The sequence below is a fragment of the Taeniopygia guttata genome, chromosome 13, assembly GCF_048771995.1.
Source record: "Taeniopygia guttata chromosome 13, bTaeGut7.mat, whole genome shotgun sequence".
NCBI classification, from domain to species: Eukaryota; Metazoa; Chordata; class Aves; order Passeriformes; family Estrildidae; genus Taeniopygia; species Taeniopygia guttata.
The window spans coordinates 9905987-9920748 of NC_133038.1; the positions used below are offsets into that span (position 1 = coordinate 9905987).

Here is a 14762-nt window from a genome sequence, read left to right on the forward strand (position 1 = left end):
CTCAAAACTGGATTTGCAAAAGCCATCATGCGTTAGAAGGCTGTTTGCACTGTCCCAAACAAAAGCCATCCCTTATTTGTCCTCTTGCTTATCACAAGCTTCTCTCTACACCCAAAGTTGTAACTGAAGCAAACGACCCACCCAAGATTAAATTATCCACCCAGCCTGCATTTCAGCAGCTTGTACAGACATTTTTCCAGCCTATGGTCTGGCATTAAACCACAAGGGACTCACTCACAACTAAGTTTTACATTCCCTAAAGTCCCACAAGTCCCTCAAGGGTAAAGAAGTTGCTTTTCCACAAATACTTTTCCCTCCACAAAGGATTGTAAGCAAGTCACTCAGTTCCAAGCAGGGCTTTAAAAGAAACTATCAGCTGACAGTAATTAAATTAACAATATTTTCAGTGTTACTGGCATCAAGAACTTCAGCTCCTGAAAGAAAATAAGATCCAGATCCTATCATTCATCACCTGATAAAGATTAAGAGGATTTGGTAAAAAGTTAATCTATGGTAAGAGCTGAAAACAAGACAGGGCAAGATCTCTTGTTGTGCAAATTCCAACCCCAAAGAGCACAACAGCAGAACTAGACAGGAGTGGGATATCAAACCCCACACAGACATCCCCTACACTGCTCTCAGTGCCTCAGGAACTGCATTTCCAGCCCACACAGGCCATTCCCAGAGCCCTTCTCCCAGAGGGCACTGATGGGACTCTGTCAGGAAATCAGCACAATTAGCTGTCACTAGGAAGAGGTGGATGAAGAGGGCTGCAGGGGTTTCCAGGAGGATCCCAGTCAAGTATTTCATCTCTTTTTTCCCAGGTTTTCATCCTATTGCCTCACCACGAAGGTGTGCACCATTTTCACTCCAAAGGCACAAAGAAGCTGATGGAAAGCTCAGCACATGCCTGACACCAGAAAATCAAAGACTCATTCTGCACCTTCCACTCCCCTTCCTTCAAGCACAAAACACAGGCCAGAACCGAAGAACAGGAAGCCACAAAAGGTGATTTTTATCCAAGATGCAAACCTGCTTTAGTAAGACACAAAACCAATCCAGAGTGACGCCCTGAAGACAGAGAATCCCTCACACCAAAGGTACTGCTTAAAAAATAAACCAGACTCTCCCACCCCTGTCCACCTACCCACTAATGAAGTGGGGAAGTAAAGAGCATTCATGGATATTGTGCCAGTTATGTACAGCATTATTTAACAGTAAACATCATTTACTATTCCTGTAAATGATGTGTTAATACAGAACACACAATTAGTCAGGACAATCCACCTGCAGGACAAAATATATTTGGTAAGCCAAGAGACTGACCATTATTTCCAACAGCTCAGTGTATTGTGTCTTCTCTTGGCCTCACCCAACAGCAGACTGCATCTAGAAACAGTTTTTGATTATCTCTGTTTTCTCCCTGGCTAACCAAGTTCTCCAGCAACTTGGAAGAATACACCAAAAAAAAAAAAAAAAAAAAAAAAAAAAGGCAGAAAAACTTGCAAATGAAATAGTAAAGGTTACAGGAAAGAATAAAGACAAAGAACAAGGTAAGAAAAGAGGGATTTATTTTTCCTAAGAGAAGCAGCAGAATGAAGACATGAGCTTAAACCTCTCCAGGACAAGGCATGACACAGCATCTAATTAGCTCTGCAGCAAGCACAAGTGTTTATTGTATGTACCAGAATTTCGAGGCCTATTTTCACACACCTGGTTGATGGACCTTGAAGAGAAATAATTCTCATACATCCACAGTGATTTTTGTCACACCAGATGCAAGGCTGAACTAGTTAGTTGTGTTAGTAGTTAGAAAAGCTGCAAAAGCATTTGGTTCATCTGCCACCGAGCTGAAGGAGGGCTAAAAGGCACCTATAGAAAACAAAATTTAAAAACTCCAAGGCACACAGCTCAGTTGTATCATGACATTTACTGATCCCCCAGTCAGTCACTGGCTGGCACTAGATCAGCCCTGAGCAGAACTTCAGTTCCCCACAGTGAGACTCCCAACATGCTCCTTTTGTCACACATTCCATGTTTAAGTTCTACAAGGAATTACCTTGTCTTTATTCCAACAATAAAATAAATTTTTAATATACTGGTCCCAAATATCACCTTACCCCACAAGATTTCAAGAATAGGCTTTTCTGGATGAAAGTAGAGCTATTCTGCAATTACTGTTTGCTTAAAATAAAAATCCCCTGGTGCCCAAGTTCCAGCTGCTCCCTGACTCGTGTAACACTTCTACCTCAGAGCATCACAGCCCAAGGAACAGCACCATTCACCGGCAGGGATCTAAAAAGGGAAGTGTCAGAAAAACCAAACTCAGAAATAGATGTTTCACCCTCAATCCAAGGCAGTGCTGGGAAGCAGTGCCCTGCTGCTTCCCACCTATGGAAATCAGAGCCAGCTCTCCATGCTGCCAGCTCCCCTCCTGCAAAGGGGTCCCAGCTCTTATTTGCCTTGAAAATGCACCTCTAAGAGAGGATGGGTGTGATGTGGTACAAAACTCATTTCTCAGAGGTTTTTTCAAGTAACCAGCGCAATCAGCAGGATCTGATGGCTGTAGGTGCACTGCAAAATGTACATTTTCACTGGAGACAGAAATAGCAACAGGGTATCAGGACCTATACTGAACTGAGAGCCTGATCAATGCTGTGCAATGATATTTACACTGAGAGGAGCTTTCAGCTGACCAGGGTGTGCAGAGACAGAAACAGGGTAAAAACAGGCAGGCTTCATCTCCAGTTTGCCAGCTGCAAGTTAATTAATAGGCAGCCATGGCATCCAAAAGCCAGTTTGGGTACCAAACCCAAAACTCTGTCATTTAAAGCCAGAGAGTTTTGTATTAGAGACATATAAACTTAAGCACTTGAGGAAAGTAAAGTCACTTTTTTCAAATCTAAATCCTGTAGCAGAATTGGTACAATGAATGCACATTACTGTTCAATTTACATGCAAAACACAACAGTTAAAGAGTATTTTTTCAGCAATACCCATGAGATGGGGAACAAATTCCATTTTAACTCATAACTGTATGTACATACACAAAGTACATAAACACACACCCTGGGGCAAAGTGTTTTACATTAGTACCTAAAGTTTTAAGTTCTCATCTTTAGCCCCCAATGTCTGACTTCTTTACTAAAAGGAGGAGAAATGAAAAGCCCCTTGCTCTGCCAAAGGAGTGAAGCCAATGAGAGGTTCAGAACTATTTCCCATTTGTCTCTGGACACATTGAACTGGTATCAGCAAAGCAGAGAAACTTGTGTTAAAGTGTTCAGTCTGTGGTAAACGACTGACCAAAACCCATCTTCACCACCAAGGCAGTGCAGGAATCTCCTGTTTCCTTTTCTGCTCTTGTACCCAAGATCAACCTTGGTGCTCTGCAAAAGCCAGGACAAGCAACAGCTGAAGCCATTTTTATTGCATGGATGGAAGTTGCAGGAGTATAATAATATGCTGAAAGAATCATGGATTGTGTATTTCATGCATCTAAACTGAGGGTTCAAATTATAACATTCCATGTAATACACAGTTAGATCATAGCTATTTGAACAGAAAGTTTTGCAGAATTCCTCAAAATAACCTGCATTGAAAACACACATTATGCAACAACCTATTTTTAATGAAGGATTTACTTGGTGTGATAAAGCACAAGATGGAATATATTGCTTTAAGTGCAGGCACCTTCCTGAAAAAAGCCTTCCCAGAAGCCAAACAACCAGCTCCATGGTTTATTCCCCTCCTGAGCAATGTAACACCAGGCTAAATAGCCTAGAAAATGCACATTTCACTGAGAGCTCTGAACCCATGGCAAAGGACTGCAGTGTGAGTGACTCTTTGGAACAGCACAACATAAAGAAAAGACAGGATGCTCTGAGTTTAGGCTTTCCATTAATAATCACCATTACCTTAATTTTACTGGCACATCTATAAAGCTGAAGGCCTGTTTAAACTGCAATATCTTTTAATTTTTACACCTGTTGCCATTATTAGCTGTCAGCTGCATTTGAAGTAGACACCGCTGTCACATTTGCTGTGATCTATTCTGAAGGATTATACCTTGAATATACTCTTCAAGAACATCCATATGCCAGACCCAGGACATGCAAAGAGAATGATACCATTAAATAATGGATGAACTGAAGTGTCAAGATGGCCAAGATTCACCAGAAATCACCATAACAGAAAATAAATTGTCATAACAGAAAATAAGATGAATGCAGACTGAAAATTTCACCCCTGCCCTGCCTTGACACCTTGAACCAAGCCAAGCAGGACAGGCCAAGCTGCTGGAATAGAGAGAATTCCAGAAGGAAGGACAGGTCAACCACCATCTGTCACATCCCAGAGCAACAAAGAACAGGAGACCACAGATTCCTTCAGGAAAGGAGAGCTTGAGGCCCAGTCCAGACCCGAGTTCTAACCCTACCCTCTAAGTGAGGGTATTGACCCCCTTAAATAAAACCTCTCTCAGCCACAAGCTAAAGACACCTGAATTACTCTCTTAACCACATTGTCATTACACCTGAGCTCCCCACGTTCTGGGGATAATAGAAACAAATTTCAAAGAAGGGTTGGGGCTGCTCCTTAAATGCCAGAATTTCACCAAGCTCCTCTGGGCTCCTGAGGAACTCCAAAGAGGGCACCTTGGGAGCAGAGTGCAAGTTTTAAAATAAAATAAACCAAAACACACAACCCTGAGCCTCAGATATTTATTTACTGTTGAGAATGTGCATCACAGAACACCAGGCCTCCTACACACCCCAGTCCTTCCCCAGACAAGGATGAGCACCTGCTCTCCCTGGTTACCAAATGAGAGAGCAGGCAGAAATGTACCACGTTTTTCAAGTGAGGCTTCTGCTGTTTCCTTCTCACACCATTCTCTTGCAGTAGAAGCTGAATTAACAAACTGGGAAAAGCACAGGATTCAGGAGTTCAGAGCTGTACCTGAAAACTGCTTCTGGGATTGTAAGAATTACAAATTGCATATAAACGTTTATTTTCATCATACAGCTCACACACACCTTGGTGCAGGAAGTCCTTCCTTATCTTCCATAACTAAAGCTCAATAAAGAGATTATTTCAAACATATGTCTACTAGGAACACACTGCACATCTTCTGGGTATCTAACCAAGGCTCTTAGGTCACAAAACAACTTTTTGCTCTCTCTCTCTCAAGAACTATTATGAACACACACAAGTCAGAAGGGGACTGGTTTAGAGAAGACAAGACACATGTCCTTCACATCTGCAGCATTAGAAGGAAAATTTTCAGTTAAATGATAAAGCAATAAAAAGGCCAAGTCTTGACTTTTGACAAAACAACAGAACATAAATTTAATCCCCCCTCCTCCCCTAATCTTTAGGTAGGTGAAAAAACCCACACAGAAATAATTGTCCTTTCTCCAGGCGAACAAACTAAAACCACAACTTCTTAATTCTGTATTTTAAGATTTACAAATGCTACACTTCTCAGGTATTTCCCTCCCACCTACTTCCTCCAGGTGCAGAGCAGGATTCCCCTGAGCCAGCAGGTGTGATGGACATCTCCTGTCCCCTGAGCAAACAGGGAGAGAGCAATGCCAGGTACAGGCAGCTCACAGGGGCTTTAAACCCCACAGAACCAGGATGGGCTGGGCTGGAAAGGACCCTAAATCCCATCCAGTGCCACCCTGCAGGGACACCTCCCACTGTCCCAATGCTCCCAGCCCTGTCCAGCCTGGCCCTGGGCACTGCCAGGGATCCAGGGCCTGCCCATCCTGACAGGGAACAATTCTTGCCCAATACCCACTGGAAATGGTCCACTGGAAAACTTATGACAAGAATTCCAGGGCCTGCCACAGACACAGAAGGAAGTGTGTGAAAAAATATTCATGTTCTGCAAGTCCAGGAGCTGCTACAGCAAACACAAATAAACAGATATAAGGAAAAGCTAACACCTAGAAAACATCACCTGTTAGTCACCACAGAAGTGATAAAATGGAATTGTTGGACATGCAGGCAACACTTTTTTAAATAATGCTTCCATTTCTTAGAGGTAGGAAGTTCTTGGAGTATTTCTAGAGCTTGTTTCTCACTGCATTTCCTGCTCTGAGACACCTGATAAGAGACACTCCTGTTATCTACCAACGTTTTGCTGTCACCAGCCCACTAATACAGCCCTTCTGTCTCAAAACTCAGTTCTTGTCCAGGCCCTCTGCAGAGCTCAGCCTTGAGAATTTAAATTTCCCCTCCTGGATTTCCATGTAGAAGCATCTCTGAAGGCAGGAATGGCTCCACTGCCAAGAGAAGCTGGGAGGGCCAGCCCCAGCCCCCCTGGATGGCTTTTCCACAGCTCCCTCTGCAAAGCTTTGTCCCTGGAGCTGGGCTTGGACCCAGCGAGGCTGGAGATGCTCCCCCCAAGGCACAGCAGCAGCAGCAGCCAGCCTGCAAAAAGACTTTTGCTGCAAAGGGCTGCAGATCTGCTGCCTGCCAGAGGCTCCTCAGTGCACAAGAGCCTGGAAAACGTGGGATGTTTGTGGCCAGGGTATGTTTAGGAGGACAGGATCCCTTTCAGGAGAAAAGGAGAAACTTATATTCTCCTGCACTCCTGGAAGCAGAGGCTTTGTCACCCTCCAGCCCAGGGCAACCACGGCATTCTGCTGGGACAACTTCAAACCTACAAAAGAATCCGTGTTACCCAGGATTACACCTTATTTGTGTCACCTCCTGCCCGGATCCGAGACGCTGTTTCACCCCACAAAGCGGCTGGAGTTTTGCTCAGCGTTTCACACCTCATCAAGTGGCAGACTAAAAACGTCACTCCCTGACATTATCCAAAACTTGCGGGTCAGACAAGGCCGTTTGTGTCAAATCCCAGCCTCACAGCCAGAAGTGCTGGTCCTCACAATCCTCCTTTTAGAGAGCACTGACAATATTAATATTCCACGAAGTTGCTGAACAGCTACTGACAACATAAAAGGAGTGATAAAAGACATATATCCACACACAGCTTAAATCTGGGGGAGAAAAGTGCTGCATATTTTGCATACCGATTATTTTAAATAATAACCTTGCTTAAATTTCACTCTTCTCTCATGAACTTGCAGAGTCCTTACACGTCTAGAAAAAAAACACTACGACGAAGTATTTTCACCTGCTGATAGAACCTGGATTGTTTGTAAGATACCATGATTTCTGGTCTCCCAAGAGCTTCTCACCATTGAAAGGCAGTGAAAAAAAGCAAACCCCAAACCCTGCTGTCTGATAAGTTATTCAGAGATACGTTAAAATCCGCCCCCCCCCCCCCCAAGGCTATTTAAGAACCATGAAACTTCACCCCGTTCATTGCGTACAAGGAGCAACCAGTACTAATTAACAACTGCAACAGCCTAACTGGAAAACCATTATTCCGGAAAATAGTACGTACTGAAAAAGAAGGTTACCTAGGCAATGTAAGCCCGAAGGAAAAGGGCAATCAGATCTCTGATTGTGTACAAAGAGGGGAACAAACGCCACGCTCGGGTGCTGCTCACAGGGATGCTGCTGCAGCCCCGGCCAAGCCCAAAGGCTGTGCCCATGTGCTCGCCCCTCTCCTGCCTCTCCCGTTCTGCCATTCCCAACCCGAGGGGGCCCTGCCCACCCCCGGCTGGAAGGGTCCAGGAGGAGGAAGAGGAGACAGAGGATGCTCAGGAGCTGCGGCTCCGCTTCCCGGGGAGGACGCGGGGGCAGGAGCTGCTCGGCCCGGGGCGGACAGGAGCCGAGGAGGGATGGGATAGGATGGGATAGGATGGGATAGGATGGGATAGGATAGGATAGGATAGGAGCGAAGCTGCAGAGCCCACGAGGCTCCCGGCGGGGCCACCCCCATCCCGCCCCCGGCTGCTCCGGGAGTGCTCCCGGGCTCGGCGCTGGGTGGGGGGCTCGGGCTGGGCTCCCCCCGAGCTCTCACCTTTTCGAGAGGTCCATGAGGACCCCGGAAAAAAGCTTCTCTCCCAGCCGGAACGAGACCACCAGGGCGTCCTCGATGATGTGGTCCAGGGTGACCCGCACCTCGGAGCCGGGCAGCAGAGCCGGCGCCTCCCCTCCGCCCGGGGCCGCGGGCACCGCCGGCTCGGGCTCCACCGCGGCGGCGGCGGCAGCATCCGGCTCCTCCTCCTCCGGCCGGGGCGGCTCCTCCCCGGGCCCCGCGGAGCCCCCGGCAGCCGGCGGGCAGGGCTGCGGCGGCTCCCGGGCCGGCTCGGGCGGCGGGCAGGGCTGCGGCGGCTCCGAGCAGCCCGGGCTGGGCGCTGCTGCGCGGGGCTCGGCCCGCGGCGATTCCACCCCCGGGCTGCGCGGCGGCTCCTCCGTCCTTCCCGCGTCCGGCTCGCGAGTCCCGCCGGGGCTCCGGGCGCGCTGCACCGGCGGCGGCTCCTCGGCCTTGCCGCCGTCGGCCTCCTCGCCATCCGGCACTGCCGACTCCACGGCCTCGCTGACGGCGGGTAGAGGGTCCGCGCCGGCCTCGCTGCCCGGGATCGGCTCCATCTCGGGCTCGGCCTCGCCGGCCCCGCCGTCCCCCGGCACCGCCGCAGTCGCCGCCGCCTCCGCAGCCATGGCCGCCATTTTCTCCGCCGCCTCCCTCCAGCAGCGGGAGCGACGGCCACGGCCCGCGGGGAGGGCGAGCCCGCCCCCCGCGCCCGCAGGCGGCACCCTATTGGCGGGTGCGCCGCAATGCTGCGCTTCTATTGGACGGTACACCTGTCCATCCAGCCCCGAGGGAACTTCTCGTTGGCCAGCGGGGGCTTCATTCAGTGCAGAGCCAGGAAGGGGAAGAGGGGGCGTGGTTTAACGCTTTAGATGCCACGGGGGGTGGGGCTGGTGGGGCCGCTCCGCCATCTGATTGGTGGAGGGATGCGTCGCTCCCGAGGGAGGCCGATGATTGGCGGCGCCAAGTGTCCGTCGCGGGGCGGGAAGCGGCGGCGGGCAGCGCGCGGGGGAAGATGGCGGGGGCGGCCATGGGGACGGGTCGTTCCTCAGAGGGATCACGTCCCCCCTCAGTGTGGTCGGGTCACCCCACCATGGGATCGCCCTCGAGCGGCTCCCCCGCGGGGCACGGCCCGGCGCTGCCTGCTGCGTTGTGCAGCGCGGGCAGGGGCGCGGCTGGTGTCCGTGCTGGGGAGCACTGAGGGGGTGACACGGGGAGAGGGGAGATCACAGAATACGCGGAGTTGGAGGGGACCCACAGGATCACCCACTTCAACCCCTGGCGCTGCACAGACCCCAAACCATCCCACCCTGGCATCCCTGGAGCGCTGTCCAAGCCCTCCTGGAGCTCTGGCAGCCTCGGGGCCGTGCCCATTCCCATCCCTGGGGATCTGGGCAGTGCCAGCACCCTCTGGGGAAAAACCTTCCCCAAAATCCACCCTGAGCTGCCCTGGCACAGCCCTTCCCTGGCTCCTGTCCCTGCTCACCACAGATCAATGTCTGACCCTCCTGTTCCTCACCTGAGGAGGGGAAGGCAAAGGGGCTGTTGCCTTTTGTGAGGTAAATCTGCATTTTAAAGTGTTAATCGCCTTATTAGACACATCAGGTGCAAACTTGAAGTTGGAAGGGGAGAAAAGAAAAGGAGTTTAAAGATTTCCTCCTGCTGCCCCAAGCCCCGTCCAGCCCGGGGCACTCCGGGCTCGGGTCCTGCCCCTCAGGACACGGCAGAGCTCGGGCTGCAAAAGCCCAGTCTGCAAAAGCCCAGTCTGCAAAAGCCCAGTCTGCAAAACCAGACTTTTCCAGCCACCTTTGGGGCAGGGGGCCAGAACGCCAGAACCTTGGCTACAGAGCAGAGGGGTTTTATCTTGTCATGGTATTTCCGTTCTGTGCGCTCAGGACACTCAGCCCCTGCTCCCTTCCCTGTGGCTGCTGAGCAGAGAACAGGGCCATAAATCCTGAGCCTACAAGAAATTCCCAACTAACACAGAAAGAAACTAAAACTACTCAGCCCTGGAGCTGATGGGATGCGCAGATCCAACAGCTGAGCCCAGCAGGCTCTTTGTTATGTTAAGCTCGGATTTATGTAAAGGATGAGCATAAAATGGAAGATTTTCTTCTTGCAAGTCTCCTGAAACGCACCTTTTCAGCAGGTGTTGCTTGTGGAAAGCATTCAAATGCAAATTGTTGTGTTTTACATCCCCTGGAGATCCCAGCAATTCCTGTGCTCCGTAGGGAACAGAGTGGGTGTATGGCTTGTTCTCTGCTTCACTGCAGTAACAGCAGATTATGTGCTTGACCCTACTGAGGGATCAAAATAAAACATGAACCGTTCCTTTGAATGATGAAAGGTGCTGTGTGTGCTTTTAAAAAGAGGTAAATCAGGACATTTACAGCCCAGAATAATGCCACACAGAAATACTGTACCATAGGTAACTCTAAAATTCAACCTCACCAACACAGGCATGTGGATGCAGGATGGAACTCGTAAATTTAACAAAAAAAACCCTCACTATATAATTTTTTCCCATCCCAAATACCTTTGATCAACATTTAATTTCTATTTATTTCAAATCTAACCTGTAATCTCCTTAAGACAGGATTTGCCTTACAGTGGCTGGTCTGCAGAGTGACTGCATAGTTGGAGTCTTTTTTTCTATCTTGGAACCTTTAGAAACTGCCAAAATAAAACTAATTAAGTTAATGAAACAGATTGCAGTACCACACTCTCTGTAAATTAAACCAAGTCTCTCTGTGTTCAGCAAGTGGCAGGAAGGACAGAAATGGAGAGAAGAAACTATAAATTACAGAGAGGAATGGAGACAATCGGGGGGAATAAAACAATTAAAATGAAGGCAGGAAAAATACTGAGCTCCATAAAGATGTGTTGCAGTAAATTGCTGGGATGGGCAGCTGAGGAAGCTGAGTTTGGGTGGAGAGAGTGAGGGGATGCAGGGAAGCAGCAGATCCAGCTGGAGTTTGTGCATGGCACCCATGGGGAGGGAATTGTTTGTGTGGGATGTGAGGAGCCTCTAAACTCAGCATCAGTGATATTGATGTGTTCTGTCATGAAACTCCACTCTGGAAGTGTGGCCAGTCCCAGCAGGTCTGAGTAATAACTAAGTTATTACTTCAGGTGATAACTAATGGGGTGTGGGTGTGGAGTTTTTAGCTGCTGGACAGTGGGAACATCACTCTCTGGGCATCCAGTTCCCTGGAAATGCAGTGCCACAGTGCTCTGCTGCCCTGCTCAATCCCAACTGCAGTCACAGTGGCTTCCTCTGCCTGCCACAGTGACAGCGGCTTCCTGTGACCCTGGGCAGGGCCACCAAACCTCCCTGAGTCAGGTTTAGTGTTCACAGCTTTACACACTGCTAATAAATCCTCCAGTCAGCATTTTCTAGGCATGATCTGCTGGTGGAGAATGTTCAAGGCTTTCACGGTAACCAGTTAAAATCACTGGATGTGAGTAATGCAGAGGGATTCAGGCAAATCAACTGAATCTGGGTCATGGTTGTGTGTTGCAAACTCACTGCTCCTCTAACAGATTAGGAAAGTAATGCTCTTACAACAGTTGTTAATTATATTTAAGCTGAATTGAGATTTGTTAGTGAATTAGTACAGAAAGTTAGTTTGGGGTGAGTGAATCATCAGTCCTTCCTGTGATGTTGGTAACTGATTTCTGTGGCCCTGTGAGCACAGAGCTCATTTTGTTGGGTTTAGGGATGAGCATTAAAGGATTTGGGAAACCTCACTGCAGTCTCATGTGCCCCAGAATTCTGCCCTGCAAGTTGAAAAGTCAGTTATGTGCTGTATTTCTTGTGAACATGAGATAAAGTCAATGAGTAGGGCTTAATCTAATGTCCATATGGAGAATTGATTGAAATAGATTTCCAGAGTTGGGGTTGCTTTAAAAGAATGGTAATTGTGAGCCCTTGGGGTGAAGGACTGGCACCGTCTCACTGCTGAGATCTCACTTGGTAGTTGTGAGGAAATGGAGTCTGAAGGTACTTCCTGTTTTATCTCCTAATCTGACTGGTTTCTGCCTTCTCCTGCAGCCTGTGCAGCTGCAGGTGCTGGTGGCAGCCACGCTGCATCTCCATGGGTCTCTCCATTCAGAGAAAATGGGCATCATCCCTGGAGCCAGGACAGATGGAGAGGCCAAACCCAGCTGTGGGTAAGGCAGCTTGGTAATTAATGGAGGATTTCTCATTAAAGTCCTCTTTACAGAAATTACAGAAGTCTCTTTAGCCATAAATATGTCAGAGCAACTGTTTTGTTCCTTGTGGTGTTTCCGAGGTTATTCTACGTCTGCAGTCAAGTTCTGTTCACATCAAGAGTGCCCAACTGGTGAGATGTGACCTTTCCTCACCTGTGGTCCCTGGAGATGAATCCTATTTCAAACAGGAGTAACAGAAAGGGTGAAGCACCTTAATTAGAGGAGTGGGAATCCTACACAGTCTGTTCTCATCGAGGGTAGCTGCTGACAGAGCTCAAGGAGACAGGACAATAGGGGAAATGGAATTGACTGGTAATCATTTGGATCCTTTGTACTTCCGAGATGAAGGAGCAGCTGCCAACTGCCTGTGTCACCGTGTCCTTCTCTTTGGCACTTCATGGAGCCTCATCTCTGCTGGCTGTGAAAAATGGACAGGAACATTTCATTCACACAGGAGTGATGTGGTTTAATTATAGTGAAGGTTTAAAAACAACTTCAGGATGAAGTGTTGTGTAAGTGCTGAACGTTATCCTTGACAATGACACAGGGACCAGAAAATTGGTCTTTCAGATGCATCAAGTTAGTCCATAAATTACAAACTAATTTCTCTGCTTAAATGAAGAGTTACTGAGACATTCAGCTTTCTTGCTAATTGTTTGACTTTAAGAATTGGATGGATTTCAGTAAATTGACTGGTGGAGACAAATGTGTTTTCCGGCTTGACATTGTCTGACATGCAACAATTGGAAATGGACTGGCTGCCAAACGCTGCAGGTGGTCCCCAAAGGAGAACAAATTTGTGGTGGGATTTTCTAGGGTGATTTCAAAAGGGCCTGTAACAGGCTGTCCCTCCTGAAGGCAGCTTGCCTTCATGGTTTACCTGAGTAAAAGCGTGTAACTCTTGTCTCACATCCTTGTCTGCCTTTCCATGTCACTCAGAACTTGTAGGTGTTGTACCTGGGTCTTGCTGGGAGTTCACAGTCTGTGATGGAGACACTGCAGAGCCTGGGGTTCCGCACTGCCCTGGTCCCTCTGCCTCTCCTGTGGTACTTCTGAAGCTGTTCCAAAGGCAGGGGCGGGGCATAAATGCAATGCAGTCAAGTTTTTTAGGTCTTGCTTAAAAAGCAAAAGTATTGAAAGCTCAGCTTTACCATGTAGTTTGTCTTTCAGTCAAAACCCAAACAAACAAACCCAAAAAATAAGTCCCAGCTCTTCCTGAGGTCTGCAGCTCTCCTGGGATGGGTGGGAGCAGAGAAGTGCTGTCATCACAGGCAAGTATTTTCAGCTTTCTGATTTTGAAAGTAGACCTTGGACTGTGTGTCCCTGTCTGCTTTGTGTGTCTTTGCATTCCGGATAAAAATAATGAAGGTACCCTGGTGATGAATAAAAATGACAAGTTTTTGTTATTACTTTAAAATATCACAGTGATTGAGGGGGAATACGTAGGGAAATTATCTTCCAGGTTGCTCTCAGTCAGTGTTTTACTTTGTGTTCCCTTATAGACCTTTGTTCTTGTGATTGTCTCATCTTCTTGTGGACTTGGTACCTCTTGTGCCAAGGGTATTTCAAGCAAGAGATGTATCCCTGTATTTTATGGATATCTGGTAGGCATCTTCTCTTACCCTTTCCTAATCCAATTCCAAGTAGGATCAATATATGGACTGCCCAGGCTCAGCCTGAATTCCTGTCAGAGCTCACCTGCAAATCCCAGCATGGTCCTTTGCAAGTTGCTTCCTTTGGTAAAGTCAGATCAATTTTTAATTTCTCCTCCCAGGTAATCTTGTAATTTCTGACTCTGAGCAACATCTTCAAGGGGCTTGCACATCAAGAGAAAGAACTCTTCACACCAAGAGATGAGCAAGCACCAACAGAGCAAGCTCTATTGCCTTTCCAGGATTGTCAGTGTTTGGGAAATTGTGTTGCCCTCATTCTGAGACTCTCTTTAACTCAGGCCAGGGAAAAAACATCCCATCACCTCCAGAACAAAACAGGCTGTGGCTCTGATACTGGAATCAATGAAGCCCTGGGATTTGTGGTGGCAGGGTGGGTGATTGGCAGCTGCTCCACAAAGCCACAGCAGAGATGATTGACATGAGAGATTTGATAAGAACACGTGGTAATCTGTGCAAAAAGATAGTAAATGTTGCTTGCCCAAGAGTTTTGGGGAGTGTAGACTTGGAGTGCTGCAATTAGAATGGGAACTCTAAAACATCCTTTTCCTCGGTCCTGTCACAGACAAGTCCATGAAATGACAAGTGCCAGCAATGAGAACATCTCTGTCAGGGGTCATTCAGCTGTGGCTCTTGCACATCTGTCTGTGAGCAGCTCCAAAGGCAGAAGATGAATGGAATTAGAACCAATCTTGATGATTTGCAGAGCATTGTTTGTGCTTTTAACTGCATTTCCTGGGACCAGGGGCTGGATCTTGCCTTTGACCCTCTTTCTAGAGCTGGCCCAGTGAAATTATCCCCACTCACCCTTCAGCAAATAATAAAAAGAAAAATGCAATCGTTCAACAGCTGTGTCACCACCCTCGTGAGGAAATGTGTTGGTGTGGCCAATATTTCTCTATATTGCCCTAATCTAATCCTCCATGTGG

The 14762-nt window shown here is 48.0% G+C and overlaps 1 protein-coding gene across 7 annotated transcripts in view; it reads right to left on the minus strand.

Moving 5' to 3' along the window:
* PWWP2A (PWWP domain containing 2A) overlaps positions 1-8586 on the minus strand; it is a 38932-nt gene extending 30346 nt beyond the window's left edge. For 6 of the 7 annotated variants that reach the window (XR_012058203.1, XR_012058202.1, XM_030284220.4 and 3 more), the window contains exon 1: positions 7937-8586. Coding sequence is in view for 4 of the 7 variants with exons in the window: in XM_030284220.4 (XP_030140080.4) it covers positions 7937-8586 (650 nt within the window). In the remaining 3 variants the exon portion in view is untranslated. Of the gene's footprint in view, positions 1-7430; positions 7595-7936 lie in introns of those variants that run through there. The other variant, XM_072935404.1, reaches the window with a different exon arrangement.
* Between the last annotated feature and the right edge of the window lie 6176 nt (positions 8587-14762).